At 43.3% G+C, this 20,772-nt stretch overlaps 1 protein-coding gene across 3 annotated transcripts in view; it reads right to left on the bottom strand.

Annotated features, from left to right (window-relative positions):
- Window positions 1-1,256: 1,256 nt before the first annotated feature.
- LOC144610023 (serine/threonine-protein phosphatase 2B catalytic subunit beta isoform) overlaps window positions 1,257-20,772 on the bottom strand; it is a 99,740-nt gene continuing 80,224 nt past the window's right edge. Inside the window, exons 13-14 of one of the 3 annotated variants that reach the window (XM_078428478.1) lie at window positions 6,822-6,851; window positions 1,257-2,824 (exon numbers count right to left, since the gene is read on the bottom strand). In XM_078428478.1, the coding sequence (XP_078284604.1) occupies window positions 2,655-2,824; window positions 6,822-6,851 (200 nt within the window). In that variant the 3' untranslated portion in view covers window positions 1,257-2,654. Of the gene's footprint in view, window positions 2,825-4,885; window positions 5,009-6,821; window positions 6,852-20,772 lie in introns of those variants that run through there. The other 2 variants (XM_078428479.1, XM_078428481.1) reach the window with 2 other exon arrangements.

The raw sequence follows: 20,772 nt of genomic DNA, 5'->3' as shown, positions 1-20,772 counted from the left end.
CAAGGACCCTGGTCACTCTCTCTTCTCCCCACTCCCATCGGGCAAGAGGTACAGAAAATGCACACCTCCAGATTCGGGGACAGTTTCCCAGCTGTCTGTACGGAATTCATACATTCTCCCGGTGACCTTGTGGGCTTCCTCTGGGATGTCTGGTTTCCTCCCACATTCCAAAGACGTACAGGTTTGTAGGTTAATTGGCTTCAGTGGGCCAAAGGGCCTGTTTCTGCATTGTATCCCTAAAATTATCTCAAAAACGAAAAATAAAACTGCAGTCTAACCTAGTGATAGGAATGCACCCTCACAGAATCTCAGAGGTGATCTCAGAGGTTTTACACAGGGACTGATTGACATCAGATACAATGCCTTCATTTAACAGGCATTTAGACAGTCACTTACATCGGCATCCTTCTATCCCCTCTACAATCAGTCTGAAGAAGGGTCCCAACATGAAACGTCACCTATCTATGTTCTCCAGGGATGCTGCCTGACCTGCTGAGTTTGTAACCTTTGTGTATTAAACCAGCATCTGCAGTCCTTTGATTCTACAGCTTAATGTAGACAAATGGGATTAGTGTGGAGAGGCATGAGGGTCAGCATGCACATGGTGGGTGAAGGAGCCGATTCTGTGCTTGACAACTCCATTGACTCTGGGCCAAGGCTGATGTTTTATAGGGGCATTTGAATTTACTTCAGTAACTCTTAAGATTTAAATGTTAAACCATTTCATGTACCACTATGTACATGAAACCTTGAAAGAGTGAGAATAATAGTGTGGCACACCGACCAACATGTCCCAGCTACACTAGTCCCACCTGCCTGCTTAGTTTAGTTTAGAGATACAGTGTGGAAACAGGCCCAGTGGCCCTACTTGCGCACACCGACCAACATGTCCCAGCTACACTAGTCCCACCTGCCTGCTTAGTTTAGTTTAGAGATACAGCACAGAAACAGGCCCTTCGGCCCACCGAGTCCGTGCTGAGCAGCAATCCCCGTACACTAACAATATCCTACACACACTAGAAGATCTTGGAGAAAACCCACACAGGTCACGGGGTGAACGTACAAACTCCGTACAGACGGCACCAGTGGTCAGGATGGAACCCCGGTCGGTCTCTGGGGCTGCACCACCGTGCCACATTTGGCAAAGCTGGCTGAATGTTAAATGCTTTCACCCCACTCGGTTTAAGAACGACTTCCACCGTTGTTTTCCCGCGGAGAAGGAAGAATAAATCCACACCATCCAGTGTAAGCGGTGGCCCATACACAACATTTATTGTGTACCATCCTATAAAATATTTAAATATTTCAGAGCTGACATACACAATCCAGCTGAGAGTTATGTACATGTGCTGATGGCAAACGAACATAAAGGGGAGATGATTTCTTGTGTGACCGATGTTTAAAACCGTGATTGAGTGGGACGAATCTATGAAATGAATCAGATAGTAAAAGTATAAAAATACAGCCAGGTCTGTGGTGACAATCGGTTTCGAACACACTACTACCTTTGACATGATGTATCTTTGACAAAGCAATCTTATAAAAAATGTAACATGCAAGCTTGATTCGAGACTGTCACCACAATCCTGCCTTTATATACGGGGCCATAAGCTTGCGGAGCATAAACAGAAACCTATCAAAATGCCTGAAGCTCTTCGGGACTCGGGATAGGCACAGTATAAGCCAGTCAAGTACTCACAATGCGCTAAAAAGTATCCATTGCATTTATGTAACCTTAAGAGGTTACTGTCCTGTACATGAAATGTCTATATATTAAATATCTGCAAAATGAAAAAACATGCAAACACTAATTACACAGCTAAGCTTTACAGATTTGATATGAATCAAGTGTCTTCCCATAATGTACAAAATTTAATTAAAAGTATCTTTCAATTCATATTGTGTGGGGGCTATTAATTCAAAATGCATGATTGATTAAACTTAAGGAGGGGCTGAAAAGTCAAAATAACCAGGTGCCGGGCTCGATGGATTATAGTCTTTCTGGCTGAAATAACTTTGGTTTCTTTTAAAGCAAGAAACATTCCTACAAACTACAATGCAGCAAAGTATAACACAGGATCAATAATGTTTGCTGGAAGGCATTAACCTGAGGTCAGAATGTCACCAAGATCCTGCCACCCAATAGATTCATTTTGGCATTTTATAAATTTAAAATTCACCTTTTTACAGCCTCAGAATAATTCTTTTTTTAAGACCATTCTACAATTTAAAAACTTGTCTTTAGTAGACATTATGAAACAAACATCCATCAATAAATAGTCAGCACTTCAGCGTTAATTAGGGTTTCCATTCCGATTCTGATTGAAAGCAACTAAAGCTATTCAAGAAAGATTCTGCCTGTAAACGTAAAGTGTTGAATTCGATCGGTGTGAGATGCTATTCTAGACGTGACTTAGTGAAACCAGTACTGACTTTCCAAAGGTCCGGGAGTCTTGATTATATGCGGCATGCACATGAATCTTCATCAATCACAGGCCCTTCCTTCAAAAGCAGGATGTCTTTGCCATGTCTGATCATTTAAAGTTTGCCAAATTTGTTCAGCTGTTCAACACACAAACGCATGGGTACTGGCCTTGGGTGTTTCAGAAGCTGTGATTTGGGATGTATCTCACTCAGGCAAGGGGAGGTGATGGTCACTGGATGTTGCTGTTGCCAGTTCCGTTGTTCTCGTTGGTATTTGCAGTGTTGATGCCGTCCTGTTGGGGCGCGTCCTTCCGCGGAGGCATGCGCTCGTTGATCCTGTCCAGCCCCTTCGCTTCCTCGAAGCTGCAGATTTTGTGCTGGGGCGAGAAGCCTCTGATTGCTTAACGAAACGCAGAACAAGTGAGTTAAAAGCGTGGACGCGACAACATCGGGAAAGCAAATGCACAACAAAATGCCCCCAAGCCTGCAAGATCTGCTGGTTGGCCCCTTGTGAAATGTCCTGCTTATCATGAGAAACCTCTGCTACAAACTCACCAACGTATAAAGTTATCGATTTACATTGTTCCACAGTAGCATTATAGAGCCTACAGCATGGAAACAGGTCCTTCGTCCCAACTCTGCAGTATTGTGATCAGTATTTGGAGTATTATGTGGAGTATTGGGAGCAGTTTTGGGTACCATAGCTGAGGAAGGATGTGCTGGCTTTGCAGAGGGTCCAGAGGAGGTTTACCAGAATGATCCCAGGGATGATTGGGTGTCGGCACTGGGCCTGTACTTACTGGAGTTTAGAAGGATGAGGGGGGACCTCATTGAAACTTACCAAATAGTGAAAGGCATGGATAGAGTGGATGGGGAGAGCATGTTTCCACTAGTGGGAGAGTCTAGGACCAGAGGGCACAGCCTCAGAATAAAAGGATGTTCCTTTTGAAAATAGATGAGGAGGAATTTCTTTAATCAGTGGGTGGTGAATCTGTGGAATTCATTGCCACAGAAGGCCGTAGATGCCAAGTCATTGGGTATTTTTAAGGCAGAGTTGACAGATTCTGGAGTTAGGCTATAAGGGTGTCAGGGGTTATGGGGAGAAGGCACGAGAATGGGGTTGAGAGAGAAAGATAGGTCAGCCATAATTGAATGGCAGAGTGGACTCGATGGGCTGAATGACTTAATTCTGCTCCTATGATTTATGAACTCGCCCCATCTATACTAGAACTAGTACTCCAAAAAATGTTTTCACTGAAAAAAGTTGAGTCCATAAACTCCATGAAAGAAATCCAAGGACAATCACTTAAGCTCGAGTGCATGTGATGGCTAGATTTCCCTTCCTCTGCTGGCGTCAGGTTCCCTGTAGTGGGTTGCATGAGTAATGGTCTCCTGTGGCATATTTAATGAGGACTCCGTGCAGCAGGTAATGATTTAGAGGAAAGCCCCCTGCAGCTTACAGCTGTGAGGGGAACCACATCTCATCCAGGAGCAGCACAGAACCTCACTTAACCTCGGTACACGTGACAATCATTGACCTAAACTGACGTATTTGTAAATTCCACCCAAGTAGCTTCATCGAATGCAGGCTTTCAATCGAAAGGGTCTCAATGTAGACTTTTTCACTCCACAGATGTGGCCTGACCCACTGAGTGCGCCCAGCATTCTGTGTGTGGATGTAAGTGAGGTTTCACTGCACTGTTTTCATAAGATCATGCAATAGGAGCAGAATTAGGTCATTCGGCCCATCAAGTCTACTCTACTCCACCCATTCAATCATGGCTGATCTATCTCTCCCTCTTAACCTCATTTCCTTGCCTTCTCTCGATAACCTTTGACGCCCATTTTGGTCTAGAAAATGTCCTCCTCTTGCATACTTGTCTCAGGGTGTGTACACAAACTAGTCAACAACAATCAGTTTTTGCTGTCGGTTGGGATGAGGGTGTTTTGTGGGTATTGATTCTGTTTCCCCTATATCCTACACCTCGACAGAACAATGCTCCCATGAAGTGTACTGCTTTCAATGTTTCCCCCTGAGGAATACTAGGCTAAGTGAGAACTGAGTGCAGCACAATTGTCTAAGCCATGTTGTTACCCTCTGGAGCCTAACTCAGCATCTCTCGAGAACATGGATAGGTGACGTTTCGGGTTGTCCGAATAAGGGTCCCAACTTTAAAAGTCATCTATCCATATTCTCTCAGCTGTTTAACCTGCTGAGTTACTCCAGCACTTTGTGTCCTTTAGCTTATTAACTAAGCATCTTTAGTTTCTATTTTCCTTCATTTTGACTCCTTCACTGTGAAATCTCCTCAAGGTGCTGAGTTTGAAGAAGTGCTCCTTCTCCGTCCAACAGGGATCTCGACCTGAAACGTCACCAATCCACATTCTCCAGAGATGCTGCCTGACCTGCTGAGTTACTCCTGCACTTTATGTCCTTTTGTGTAACAAATTACCTTTCCTATTTTTGAAATATTCCGTGTTCATCTCTTGTGATGAGTGTATTTTAAGGCAAAGCAGAGAGAATTCCCCTGTCTTCATCATTATGTGAATACAAGCCACAAGTGAACTCTAGCTACAAGAGTATCTAAAGGGGAAACCAAAGCATATTTATTTTCTGCCATTTTTAATTGATTTTGATTGCTTTCTACTTTTTGCATTTTGATTTTTGAGCTTGCTTTTGGAACCAAATTTCCAACGTGCACTAAATGCAAACTCAATGCAATTTCTCAGTCACACTGTGATTTTAATCAACTAATGTTGAATCCTTCAGAGCAAGATCAAAAACATCCCCTCTCCTCCCCCCCCCCCCCCCCCCATCCCAACTAACAGATTTCTAACGCAGAGAACTATGTTGGTGAGCTTGCTTTCAAAGCAAATTATTTAAAACCAGGTAAGACGTAAGAACTATTATCTTTAATTAATTATAGGGCGCAATCATATAACATTGATATGACTCTATGACTGGTGCATTGGTATGTTGCTTCTGAACTGATAATGTAAGGACATGTTGCATTAGAACAGAATTTTAGAATGCTTTTAAGTTAAATGACAGGTCTTACATTTTCCACTAAATAAATCACATTTAACAACTATATAACAAAAATAATATTTTCCATCAGAGGAAACAAAAGCATCATGTCAAATACAGGCCTGGTATCTTACTTGAAGTCAAACATCGCGTTAATTAGAGGTTTTCATCAAATTTCCCGTTTACAATCTATTATCATTAATCTTGCACAACCAGGCAGTTGATGTGTCACTAAACAGCTGCAAGCACTAACGTACATCAACGAGACGGAGAAGGCTATCTGTCGGATCGTAAGCCAGCTGAGAGCTCATTTCATTACAGCTTTTACCTGGCCACACTTGCAGCAGCTCACCGGGGATGTACATGTGTCAGCATTTTCCTCTTTGGTGTTCGTTGGTCTGACTTCCACAAATGTAACCACGTTTGACTGAGAGTAAAACGTACTCAACTGTCATTAACTTAAAGAAGTGCGCAAATGCAAACAGAAATTGGTCTGAACTTTCCCCTCCCTTTTGTGTTGACAGATTAACACATAGAATATAAGAATTAGGACATGGTTGTGCAACTTTATAAAACACTGATTAGACCGCACGAGTATTGTGTACAGTCGTCACGGATGCTGCAATGGCCAAATAATGTGTTTCAGCTCTGCAACCCAAGGTATAATTTAGGGCACAATGTGGGGAGCCTGCTCCTATTTTGTTTTAAAACCCATCTACTGCTCAAACAAAAGACTGTAAAATCATTTGATCCAAGGTTGATGAAAGCCCAATAACACGATACAGTCTGTAGAAGGGTGCTGACCCGAAACATCAACCATCCTTCTCTCCAGAGATGCTGCCTGTCCCACCGAGTTACTCCAGCATTTTGTGTCCAGCACAACTGAGGTTAGTTTTAGAGAGAAACACCAGGTGCTGTAATGAGACACTCACTCTCAGCTCACTCATTATCCAGACACTACTGCAACGGACTTCAAATACAAACATGCACAATCTTTCAGTGCTCAAATGCAAACATTGCCTCAAACATTGGAATAACTTCATTGTAACATGCAGGAAGCAAACTCTAAAAGCATGCGTCTTATATAAAGGCAAAGTTATTAATGGATGCAGTACTAAGTACCATCACACTTCCACAGAATTACCTCATACGGCAATATAGAGTGAAACCACTTATAAACCTAACTCACCTTGGCAAAGCAAAAAAAACACACATTATTCCTCAAGAATATTCTACATTCACAACAAAATGAAGCAATAAATCAATTAAAGTCCTGCTTGTGCAAGTTAAGATACAGCCGATTCATTTGAACCGCACTTCCCACCCCGTCCTGCAACACATATCTCTGATGCCATAACACAGGGCGTACCTTCATCAACCTCAATTGCCTCAACTGTGGCTGTACAGAAGTGTGTAGTTGCATGCAAAATGAATGAGAAAGATGAGTAGCGTAGTATTTCATTGAAGTAGCAAAAAACTGAACAGCAGCATAACATATCTCCAGAAAGAACTGTAAAGAACTTTATATTCAGAACAGCAGCTTAACACACAATATATTAAAACACAACAAAGGAAATAGTTACCATGCAGAAATTGTGCAATTTAATTTTTCTTAATCTACAATTATTATAATATTAGTGTAAAACAGTATGAGAACAGTTTGTTACTTTTGATTTTATTTCTAACGTTGGTGGTATCAAAACAGGAAAATACAAAATGGTGCAGATGGAATTTTATTCTGCCACAAGCATGTACCAAGGTAGCGTTAATTTGAACAGTGAGAGGCTGAGCAGACAGCAGACCTAAACTTCCATATGGATTAGTTTAGAGATACAGCGTGGAAACAGGCCCTTCGGCCTACCGAGTCCATGCCGACCAGCGATTACCCCCTACACGAGTTCTATCCTACACACTTGGGACAATTTACAGAAGCCAATTAACCTACAAAACCACACGTCTTTGTGATGTGGGAGGAAGCCAGAGCACCTGGAGAAAACCCTCGTGGTCATAGGGAGAACTTGCAAACTCCACACATACAGCACCCGTGGTCAGGATGGTACCCGGGTCTCTGGCAACTCTGCTGCTACGGCACTGTGCTGTCCTAATGCTACCCAGAGACTAAATTCAAAATGAAGCAGCAATCATATTCTCAGCTTTGCAATTGGTTTAGTTCCCTTGTTTCTCTGGTGCCATTCGCAATCACGTGATGAGCCAAATCCCATTCCAGCCAATTAACGAGTTCTTCAGAATTAAATCGCCCAGAAAGGTTGTGCGGCTGCAATGTAGGAAAGCTGGCAAACAACACACATCAACAGAAGGATACGGTCTTGCCCTGAGAATGTTTCCTGGTGTTATTTGTCCATGTCATCAGGGACATTTTACCAGCCCTTGAGAGCCCTAGAGACGTACAGCACAAGAATGGGCCCTTTGCTAACCTTTTCTTCTGGTCTGTACTGATCCCATATGTCCACATACGGTCCATATCCATCTACGACTTGCCCATTCAATTCCTTGGCTGAACGTCTCTTAGTGATTGTATCTGACTTCACCACCTACTCTGACAGTAAGTTCCACATGTCAACCACTCTGTGTAAAAAACATTTCCCCGCAGATCTCCTCAAAATTTCAAACTCCTCCTCTCACCTTAACAAACCAATCTCTATCCATAAATAAAGTCCAGGCGCATCTCCGCTGTACTCACGAGAGCAACCACATTCTTACTTTAGTTCAGTTTAGAGATACAGCACGGAAACAGGCCCTTCGGCCCACTGAGTCCGCGCCGACCACTATCCGAGACACTTGGGACAATTTACAATTTTACCAAAGCCAATTAACCTACAAATCTGGAGTGTGGGAGGAAACCGGAACTCCTGGAGAAAACCCACGCAGGTCACGGGGAGAACGTACAAACTCCGTACAGACAGCGCCCACAGTCAGGATGGAACCCGGATCTGTGGCCGTGTAAGGCAGCTGTGGTGTGGCAACCAGAACTGCCCACAGTCCCTATGCAGTCTCATCAATGCTTTATAAAGTTGAAAAATAATGTTCAAATTCTTATATTCTATGCCCTACTGTGTATGAAGGCAAGTATGCCATATGCCTTCTTCACCACTCTATCTACTGCGTTGACACTTTCAATGGACTTGAACCTCCATGTCAATAGACAATAGATAATAGGTGCAGGAGGAGGCCATTCGGCCCCTCGAGCCAGCACCACCATTCAATGGCTGATCATTGTCAATCAGTACCCCGTTCCTGCCTTCTCCCCATACCCCCTGGTTCCTCGGTTCCTCGGTTCATCAACATTCCCAAGCACCCTACAATTTCATGCCCTACCCCATTTGACTCTCCCACCTGTCAGGGTTAGATTCTCTGTGAAAGCTTTGCACAGCTTCTCATCTGATCGACATCCTGCTGCAGCCTTAGACAACCTTCCTTGTTATCCACACCACCACCACCAATCTTGGCATCATCTGCAAAATTATTAACCATACCTCCGACATACACATCCAGTCATTAATATATATCACAAACAACAAGGTGCGAACACCTCTAGTTACAGACATCAGATCAGAACGCCAACGTGCTTACTGTCGGGCTGCATCACAGCTTGGTTTGGAAACAGAAGGCAGACACAAAATGCTGCAGTAACTCAGTGGGACAGGCAGCATCTCTGGAGAGAAGGGATGGGTGGCGTTTCGGGTCTGAAGAAGGGTCTCGACTCGAAACGTCACCCATTCCTTCTCTCCAGAGATGCTGCCTGTCCCACTGAGTTACTCCAGTATTTTGTGTCTGCCTTTGGTTTAAACCAGCATCTACAGTTCCTTCATACACATTTCACCTTGGATCGCATATACCTTCTGGACCAGTTTATGACGTGGGACTGTCTTATTGATGTCCACATAGTATAGGACAGTCCACCACAGGACCAGGCCCTTCGGCCCACAATGTTTGTGTTGAACATGATGCTAAGTTAAACTGCTCTCGACTCGAAACGTCACCCATTCCTGCCTGCGTGTGATCCATGTTCCTCTATTCCCTGCACCTTGTAGATGTGCCTATCTACAAACCTCCTAATGCCACTTCCGTATCTGCCTCCACCACCACCCCTGGCAAGGCTGTCCAGGCCCACATACTCTATCCAAAATACTTGCCCACACATATCCGTTAACTTTCCCCCTCTCGCCTTATTGCTATGTCCTCTAGTGTTAGACATTTCTACCCTGGGGAAAAAAGGTTCTGACTGCCGTAACAATGCTTCTGAGTTTTACTATCATGTCTTTCCTCAACCTGACATTCCAGAAATGCTTCAAGATGTTTAACATTTTAACCAAAGAACACACTTCTCACACTCCAGCTCTCTGCACCAAATTCTCGGTACATTTGGTGCTCAGTCTCTGGAATGGGACAAACTATTTGACCCAGAATGATACCCTTCATTCGGAAGACGAGTTGCAACAATGAATATTAGGTAAGGAGGAAAGCAAGATGAGTCCAGAGGGCAGGGGTAGCTTTAGCTTGTGCACATTACCGATCGGCATTTGCAATGTTGTCAATTTCATTAGATTATGCTCATTTGGGCTATGCAGCCAGTTAGTTTCACGATGTTACAAAGCGCAAATGTGAGGGGGATTGTACATTCACGGAGAAGTCAAATAGTTTACACATTTTGTTAAATCGCTGGTGAAATATTTCTTCTCGCCCCATTCTGAAAACGGATTGAACTCCTTCATTCAATGAAATGAGATGACACAATGAGAATATTCTCTATTTCAGGCCAACTAAAAGCTCCCTTTAATCTTTTAGGGCGGCACAGTGGCGCAGCGCTAGAGCTTATGTGCCAGAGACCCAGGTGCTGTCTGTATAGAGTTTGTACGTTCTCCCCGTGACCGCGTGGGTTTTCTCCGAGACCTTCGGTTTCCTGCCACACTCCAAAGACGTATAGGTTTGTAGGTTAATTGGCTTGGTATAACTGTAAATTGTCCCGAGTGTGCCTGATCGCTGGTCGGTAAGGACTCGGTCGGCCGAAGGGCCTGTTTCCGCGCTGCTCCTCTAAACTAAACTACAGTAAGTGCATTAAATGGCTCTAGGTACAGCTTCACAAGGGTCCCTACTTCATCTAGAACTACTGATATTGTGCCTTAGTATCATCACAGTCTGAACTGAGCAGTCACATTATGATTGAAACTGGAATTCAAATGGTAAATTGATATCGCTAAAGCAAATGAAGTCAGAGGGAATACTTTACGTGGAGTTTCTGAACAAACGAGCAGCTTTAGTTTCTGAACTAAAGATCATGTTGAACATTGACCTTATCAGTCATTGACCTACTCCAATGACTGATTTGATACAATTAGTCAGCGTCTAACTAAACAATGGACAAGGAAAGGTCCTAATTTCTGAGTAAAGTCTTTTACTCTGCTCAGACTTAATTAATATCATGTGAGATTAGCTTCTTCTATTAAAAGATTTACTTTCTGCTTTCATGATAGGAACAGAATTAGGCCATTCATCCCATCAAGTCTACTCTGCCATTCAATCATGGCTGATCCATCTCTCCGTCCTAACCCCATTCACCTGCTTTGAATTCCACAGATTCACTACCCTCTGACTAAAGAAATTCCTCCTCATCTCCTTCCCAAAAGAAAAGGAACGTCCTTTAATTCTGGGGCTATGACCTCTAGTCCCAGACTCTCCCACCATTCCTTCCATCTCAAAGCTAATTTGAAAGGTTCTGTGACTCCTGGTTTTTGCTGATATTCTCCTGGGGTTCAGTAGCAGCTTTCCAGCGCCTGGTCTAACTGGTCATCCCACAAGAGGCAGCTTAGACAGTTGATATTGACAGGTCAGAAATCCCTGGAAACATCACTGAAAACTCTGTGAACCCCATACCAAGCTGGAAAATATTGAGGAGGGATGGTCACGGAAATTACATTTTGAGTCCTTTAAGACAAAGTTCTGGGCCAGTCATTTCCCTTTGTTAAAGGAAACTTAAAAACACAGCAACAAACACAGCTCAACCCAATCCCCACGACTTCTAAACAGATGTCTTGTTACTCATTCAACCTCATTATATTTATTTTGTTTTATGATTGAGTTCATATGCTGTGGGAGCAGAATAAGGCCATTCAGTCAATAGACAATAGGTGCAGGAGGAGGCCATTCGGCCCTTCATGCCAGCACCGCCATTCACTGTCATCATGGCTGATCATCCACAATCAGTACCTTGATCCTGCCTTCTCCCCATATCCCTTAACTCCGCTATCTTTAAGAGCTCTATCTATCAGTCCATCGAGTCTACGCCATTTAATCATGGCTGATCTATATCTTTCCCTCATAACCCCATTCTCCTGCCTTCTCCCCATAATCCCCAACACCCGTACTAATTAAGAATCTGTCAATCTCCTCAAAAATACCCAAAGACTTGGCCTCCACAGCCATCTGTGGCAATGAATTCCACAGATTCACCATCCTCTGACTAAAGAAATTCCTCATCTCCTTTCTTCATTGAATCCTTTCGCTCTTCTGTCCTTGTTCACTTTCTACGTAGTTCTCCAGACAGATAAGCTAAAACATGCTTCCACAACCCTCCTGCAGCTAACATTATTTAACTTTAGTCTCATTCAAACATTCCTTTTTCTCTCCTCCCACTTCTCTTCAACTTAAAATGTTCTGCTCCTCACTATTCCTCGTTCTGAAAAAAGGTCCTTGTCCTGAAATATATCAACGGCTTCTCTATCCACCGATGCGGCTTGACCTGCTGAGCATTTCTAGCATTGAAAATAAATTACAAATGATAATCTGTTATTTTTCCACGACCCTGTAAATCTCTCAATCTTGAGTATATGGGCACATGTGGTGGCCATTGAGAAGGTTGCACGATCTACCCTATTTCACCATATCTGAAGTGTTGTTCTGGTTAGATAGCTCCAGGTCTTAGACACGATGATGATCCAAAAGCAGAACACTGTGCAATTTGAATGGGAGCCTGTTGGTGGTGACATTCCCTCGTGTCAAATGCTCAGCAGACTTGCTGGAATAAATGGAGAGGAAAGAGTTAACTTCCCAGCGATCTTTTACCAGCTCCCTCGTTTCTCTCCGTGGGAATTATTGAAGCTGCAACTGCAGATTCTGACACTCTCCAACAATAATATAACAATCAACTAAACAACAAATGAAGCCAACAAAAAAGAACACAAAGTAACTCAGCGGGACAGGCTGAACACGTCACCCATCCATGTTCTCCAGAGATGCTGCCTGACCTGCCGCGTTACTCCAGCACTCTGTGTCTTGTTTTGTAAACCAGCATCTGCAGTTCCTTATTTCGAAAAGAAGCAAACATTTTCCTGCCACTTTTTTTTGTTGCACCTTTTCTACCAATTCTACGTAAGGCTTCATTCAGCTGGGGCTCCGTGGATGACAGGTCATTTAAGGTAGCAGAAGGTAGCAGAAGGTAGCAGAAGGTAGCAGAAGGTAGCAGAAGGTAGCAGAAGGAGGGAATCAAAAGAACCTTATGGTTCACCAGATGATAATAGGCACAAAATTAAAGTCAATGCTGATCATGGTCACTGGGCGATGATCCGGGATTCAAATTACAAGCGATCCTTCCTAACGAGAGGAAACATGTTCCCAATGTTGGGGGAGTCCAGAACAAGGGGCCACAGTTTAAGAATAAGGGGTAGGCCATTTAGAACAGAGACGAGGAAAAACTTTTTCAGTCAGAGAGTTGTAAATCTGTGGAATTTTCTGCCTCAGAAGGCAGTGGAGGCCAATTCTCTGAATGCATTCAAGAGAGAGCTGGATAGAGCTCTTAAGGATAGTGGAGTCAGGGGGTATGGGGAGAAGGCAGGAACGGGGTACTGATTGAGAATGATCAGCCATGATCACATTGAATGGCGGTGCTGGCTCGAAGAGCCGAATGGCCTCCTCCTGCACCTATTGTCTATTGTCTAAGAGCACAAAATTAATTGCAAAATTATGCTTATCACAAATTGGATATAAAACAGTGTCAGATATATAGTTAAGTTAGTCTACAGAGATATCGTTAAGTTAGTCCTAAGGTAAAAACATCGAAGCATATCAGAGAATGTTTGTAAGGAATCTATGCTTGGAAGTAAGGCGAGGACTCAATGTGTTACAGTATTTTCAAGCAATCAACAAGCATATTTCCTAACATAAAAGGCTGGCCAACCTATTATGCTGGTTTTCACAGTAATCCCAGCAATCCTTCTCTGTACTTTTAGTTTTTATTTTAGTTTAGTTTTACACAACGTGGGAACAAGCCCATTGGCCACATAGTCCGTGACGCCCATCGATCACCCAGTTCTGTCCTGCAAACTAGGGCCAATTTACACCAGTAGTCGGGGTTGAACCAGGGTGGGTCTCTGGCGCTGTAAGGCAGCAACTCTACCACTGCCCTCTTCATAGTCAAAATAACTTTGTGAAGGTAAACAGACCCAGATCTAGAAAAGAACAAAGAAACACTGCTGGCCTTTCCTCAATGGTACAGGTCACTGAACTGCAGAGTACAAGGAGCCTCTATGTTCAACTCGCAGGCTGACATTTATCATGCTATTCGAAAATATACAGTCCAATGTTTGTCTTCAATTCTGTCCTCCAAGGTCATAAAATAGACTAAACCTTTTCCAATCCAGTTAACAGGCAAGCATTAAAAGGCCTGCACTGTGCATCAAAGGGTTTGTCTCAAACTTCAATGAGATTTTTAAAAGATTTTCGGTCAATTATCAAATCGTGAATTTGCAACACTCTTTGGATTAAGCAAACAAATGGTTAATCGAGATAGACACAAAAAGCCGGAGTAACTCAATGGGTCAGGCAGCATCTCTGGAGAAAAGCAATAGGTGACCTTTCGGGTCGAGACATTTGGGTCTCTTGCTTTTTGTGTGTAAACCAGTATCTGCAGTTCTTTCCTACACAAATTGTTAATCGAGTAACTTTTATGATAAAATAAACCAAACACTGTTGTAAATGACAACGCTGAACTTGCCACGTCCATAAATGGACACGGAGTAAATAGGGATGAAAATAAATCAACTGAAAGAATATAGCACAGTATAGATCTTCTGAGTTCAGGAAGACTGTTAAAATGTTGGAAGCAGTCCAGGAGAGGCTTCATGAACTAATGCTAAGGATGGGCAAGTTGTCTTCATATCATATCTATACAGCCGGAAACAGGCCTATTCGGCCCTCCAAGTCCGTGCCGCCCAGCGATCCCCGTACATTAACACTATCCTACACCCACTAGGGCCAATTTTTACATTTACCCAGCCAATTAACCTACATACCTGTACGTCATACCTGTACGTCTTCTGAGGTATAGGTTCACCTTTTACCAGAGCTTAGAAGAGTAAGAGGGGAGTGAATTGAAACACACAGGTTCCTGAGCAGCACTGTCAGGGTGAACGTGAAAGTGAGGATTCCACTTTTGGGGAAGTTAGGAGTACGAGAGCGCGTTGGGAGATTTTTATTTACATCAGAGGGTTCAGAGACTTTGTAATTCCTTTCTGCAGATGTTGGAGAAACAAGAGTCACGGAGAAATACACCACAGAAACAAGTACTTCAGCCCTCTGGCCATCACTTTACCCATTACATAATCCTACAATAATCTTATTTTTATTCTGTTCACATTCACATCAACTCCCTCCGGATTCCACTGGCCTGCACGCTACGGGCAATTTACAGCGGCCAATTAACCTACTGACCTGCACGTCTTTGGGATGTGGCAGGAAACCAGAGCTCTCTGGGGGAACCCACGGAGTCACAAAAATAAACTAATTGCTCAAGAAAAGAACTTAATTTTTCAAGATCCTGCGGGAAAAAAAAAACTTGGTTATTGCGAGGCTGAAAGTCTCTAGCTCCTAACCCCTTTCCAGAAAATGGGCACATGTAGGAAGGAAGTGCAGATACCAAAGATAGACACAAAATGCTGAAGTAACTCAGTGGTTCAGGCAGCATCTCTGGTGAAAAAGAATAGGTGACATCTCAGGTCAAAACTCTTCTTCAGACTGTGAATCAGGGTGGAGGGAAACTAGAGTATGAAAAGGTTCAGCAGTTAGAGAGGGTGTTGTGGATGTTTCTATCAACAACTAGAGAGCTACCACCTACCTCATTGGAGACCCTGGTCCTATCTTTAATTTGACTTTACCTTGCACTAAACTCTTGACATTATCTTGCACTAAACGCTATTCCCTTTATCATGTATCTGTACATTGTGGATGGCTCGACTGTAATCATGTATAATCTTTCCGCTGACTGGTTAGCATGCAACAAAAGCTTTTTACTAGACCTCGGTACAAATGTCAATAAACTAAACTAAACAAAACCTAAACTAAACATTTTTGGGCCAAAGAATTACCCACAATTGCTTCTCTTCCCACTTCGATTCTAGAAGTGAATCGAGAATCACTTCTAGATTCTCCAAAAATCATTTCTATTTCCCAACTGCATGACTCTTCTCTGTGGTATTAACTAAAAACACATCATTTTTCATGCAAGGTCAAGGCACACTGCTCTATCTCACCATAGCTCTCCAGACTCTGTTAAATCTGCTTACTCGACTGCCTCGTGGCGCCACGGGAGAAGAATGAGGAGGAGATAAGACTTTGCCTTCCATCACAGTGAGGGTATGCCTAGAGCAATCACTGTGATGGCTGTTTTGTGTAAAAAATTGTATCTGTGTGTCTTGTGCTTTTTGATGTCTGCTGCCGGACCCTGACGTGAGAGGACGCTGGCGTTGAGTATTCGCCGCTTTTCCGTCAGGATAGTTTGTCTGTTTGTCTCTATGTTAAATGTATTTGTAAAGCGCTTTGAGCATGTGATAAGGCGCTATATAAAATAAATATATTATTATTATTATTATTATTACTCGCTCTGCGTGATCCCAACAAATGGATGAACAGGAATTTGTCCAACTAGATCCTGAGATTAACGCCACCATCTTTGTTCCCCGCCATATACACTGTTCACTGGTCATTATTCACTCCTGCCATTGTGAAACCCTGAGCCAGACTACCTGCAGCCCCTGCATGAATCTGGCTGCTAGTGTTGTATTGACGATATTGTTTAAATGGACAGTGAAAAGTGTGCAACAGATTTTAGAATAACATTTTTCAGTGAATTATCTTTAGAGAATTTAGAAAACTTTAGAGAAAACTGTGCAATTCTAGGGGCGGCACATAGTGGTAGAGTTGCTGCCTTACAGCGCCAGTGACCAAAGTTCGATCTTGACTGCAGTTGCTGACTGTACAGAGTTTGTACGTTCCCCCTGTGACCAGGTGGGTTCTCTTCAGTTGGTCCGCTTTCCTCCCACACTCCAAAGACGTACAGGTTTGGTTAATTGGCTTCTTTAAAATTGTCCCTAGTGTGTAGGATAGTGGTAGCGTACGGGGATCGTGGTCGGCGCGGACTCAGTGAGCAGGCAGGTCTGTTTCTGCGCTGTACCTCTAATGTCTAGTTCTTTGCAATATTTATGGGCTGTGCTTAAAATGCTTCCAAATGCCATTTCAATATATTTTCAGAACATTCATTGAAATGAATGGAAAATATTGGAAAATTAGCACATGGTCCACATTACATCATGCAAAATTTAGTTTTAGTTTTAGAGATACAGATTGTGAACAGGCCCATCAGCCCACCGAGTCCATGCCGAACAACAATCACTCTGTACACTAGTTCTATCTTACATTCTAGGGACGATTTACAGAGGCCAATTAACTGGGAAATCTGCACATCTTTGGGATGTGGGAGAAAACCAGTGCACCAGGAGAAAACCCACGTGGTCAGAGAGAGAACGTGCAAACTCCGTACAGACAACACCTGTGGTCAGGATCGAACCTGAACCTGGGTGTCTGGCGCTGAGGGGCAGCAACTCTACCGCTGCGCCACTGTGCCACCTACATTTGGTTAACCCATTTGGTTCCATCAGTTGCTCACTCTGCAGTCCCAAGCATCAATACCCTTCATTAACTAGTCAAGATGAACCAATTTACATTCACTTCGAAACAACAGTGGGATGAGAAACAAATCTGAAATATGGCTGAGACCTTTGACTGGTAGGTGCACTAGAATGGTTGAAGTATCCAAGATTATGAGGAGCACAGCTGTCTTTTCTCTTGACAAGGGCCGACAAATCTATTTCTGCTGGGGACATTTAGAGTGGATTGGAGGAAGATTTTTTTGTCGTTTAAATGTAGAATGGCCTCAGGGGTTGGTGGAGGCAGGTACTCTCATAACATTCACTAGGTATTTAGAGAGGAACTTGAAGCTTGATGACATACAAAGTTAAGGACCAAGTTTGGAAAACTGGATTAATATACACAGGTACTTGATGGCATCAACAAGGAAGGTTACATGGTCGTGTTCTGTGCTCAATGGCTGTGAATACTTCAGAAAGCAGTCAAATGAGGAATCTAACTACTACAGCCCAGACTCCAGACGCATGTGGAGTGGATCACGCTGCGTCACAGACTACAAAGGGCCTACACAGCCGACCGCATCGCTCTCGGACCAGCTTAACACCTTTTACGCCCGGTTCGATGCAGACAACACAGCGCCCACCATGAGTCAGTCCACAGGTGTGCAGGGGGACAACCACACTGTCCTTACAAACGGCAGACGTGAGGCGGTCATTGAGAGTTTAGAATTTAGAGATACATTGTGGAAACATGCCCTTCGGCCGAGTCGGCGCCGACCAGAAATCACTCTGTGCACTAGCACTATTCCACCCTCTAGGGACAAATTACAATTTTTACCGAAGGCAATTAACGTACAAATCTGTGCGTCTTTGGAGTGTGGGAGGACACGGAGCACCCGGAGAAAACCCACACGGTCACAGGGAGAAGGTACAAACTCCGCACAGACAGCAGCCTTAGTTCAGATCGAACCCGGGTCTCTGGCGCTGTGAGGGAGAAACTCTGCCACTGCACCAGCGTTCCGCCCTTTATTATTTCAAATAGCTCTATTAAATCTTCTTTTCACTTTCTCCGCTCCTGGCGTTATCAACTTTCATTGCAACCTGATCGAGGTGCAGAGGAAGGGTACCCAAGAGACAATATGAAATGAGAAGCCGGTTTTGGACAATGTTTTGTGGCAGCACATGGTTGAAAAAGGGCAGATGATTACGGACAGCTGTGTTAAATTTAATTCCCCACAGCTGTGTGATTCAGATATGAGTAGGCTCTCCATTAAAGCTGCAGATGATACGTAAACACATTTGTGGCCATCCTCAAAATCTAATTTCACCTCCACAATATCCAGTGCAAATGTTGATGTGAATGAAATGTCAACGCATCCAAGCTGCACGATAATTATGACGCACTATGGCTCTACTCAGTAAGCCTGCTATGTAGTTCCTGGGCCAGCAGACGTCATTGGAACACAGAAGGTCCCCACAGCTAACTTGAATATTTAATAACCAACCTTACTGCCAAGGCATGTCAACTGCCGTTCCAATGGAAGTCCTTCAGGCTGTTAGATGTAACTGTAACAACCAAAACCTTTCTATTTCTCAAACAAATGTTGTTCTTCAAAGAAAAAACTCTACCAATTTGCAAGAATACACGAAAGGGATCTGGAATTAAGTCCTAATCTATAAAGCTGAATGAGTAGTGTATCTGCATCAATTTTGTGAGTGGACTTTAGCTCTAGAAAGTGGAGAATGTTCTGTCATGTGGCATAATCCATGTGAAAAAAAACTAAGATTTTTGTTTAAAACTTTGTTTTGAGAAAATCAGGTCTATCTGAAATATGTATCGTTAAACCAGACCCAGCTTACAGACTTGTAATGAAATTCTATGGGGGGGGGGGGGATCAAGAGAATATCTATGGGGGGGGGGGGTACCAGAAAGAAATAATAGTCCAGACTTATTATGGTGGCTAAATCAATGACATCTGCTGTCACATTTGAAGTCTGCTTTCCAATGGCGAAACCAAGAGCAGACTGGGTAATTTCAACTGCGTGATCAGTTATCTGCAGCAATCCTAAACTTCCAGTTGCCCAACTCTAATTCTCCGTCCCATTCTGTATGACTCACGAAAAGGGGGAAATTTCACAACACGGTTTCACAACATGAAACGTTTTACAAGTGGCCTATGATGCAGGAACTCTGACATGAATTAGGTGGGTGATGTAAAGACATGTTTAGCTTCAGCTGAACTTGATATCTTCTACCATGCGAAACACATGCGCACACCTACATATATTCACATTGGGAATATAACTGGAGGACAGTAGGGAGTGACATAAAGTTAAATATAGAAAGAAAATAAATATAGAAAGAAAAGAAAGAAAAGTCAGATCATACAAACACCCTTGACACAGTAAATGGGAGGAATTCAAAACTGCATCTATTTTAATGCAAAAAGACAAATATAACTAAGGCTGAACTAATTAGTTTAGAAATACAACATGAAAACAGGCTTTTTGGTCCACTCTCCATCGATCACCCGTTCACACTAGTTGTATGTTATCCTACTTTCTCATCTACTTCCTACTCACTAAGGACATTATTTCCGCAGGGACTAATTAACCTACAGACCTGCACGTCTTCGTTCAGGATGTGGGAGGAAACCCACGCGGTCACAGACCGAACGTACAAACTCCACACACACAGCACCCGAGGTCAGGATCGAACTTGGGTTTCTGGCGCTGGCGCAGCTCTATCAGCTGGAAATGTGGGAATGGGAATGTGGTATTATTGATATCACAGAGACGTGGCTGAAAGATGGGCAGGACTGCCAATTCAACTCTCCAGGGTATAGAATCTTTCAGCATGATGGGTGGGTGGGGGGGTGTAAAGGAGGCATAATTACAATATTAATATAAGCACTCTATAAGGAGGGCATATATTATATTAAGATCTTCAAATGAGGCGGCACAGTGGCGCAGTGGTAGAGTTGTTGCCTTACATCGGAGATCCGGGTTCGATCCTGACTATGGGTGCTGTCAGTACGGAGTTTGTACACTCTTCCTGTGTTTTCTGATTGCTCCGGTTTCCTCCCACACTCCATTGCGTCCAGGTTCATAGATTCATTGGCTTCTGTAGAAAAAACCGTCCCTCGTATGTAGGATAGACTAGTGTAAAGTGGAAGGGTGATTGTTGGTCGGCGTGCACTCGGTGGGCCCGTTTCCAAGCTGTACCTCTAAAAATAAAGCTAATTTAAGAAATCTTTTACTGAGCACTTGAAAGCCTATGGTAATGAAGACTGTAATCAGCCAAGTGCTGTCGGGAAAGGGGTATTTGATGATCAGCGTGGGTGTGGGGGGCCAGAGGGCTTGGCTGTAACTTGCCTTGGGTCTTTC

The sequence above is a fragment of the Rhinoraja longicauda genome, chromosome 35 (assembly GCF_053455715.1).
Source record: "Rhinoraja longicauda isolate Sanriku21f chromosome 35, sRhiLon1.1, whole genome shotgun sequence".
Taxonomy (NCBI): domain Eukaryota; kingdom Metazoa; phylum Chordata; class Chondrichthyes; order Rajiformes; family Arhynchobatidae; genus Rhinoraja; species Rhinoraja longicauda.
This window is presented reverse-complemented; position numbering and strand designations above follow the sequence as displayed.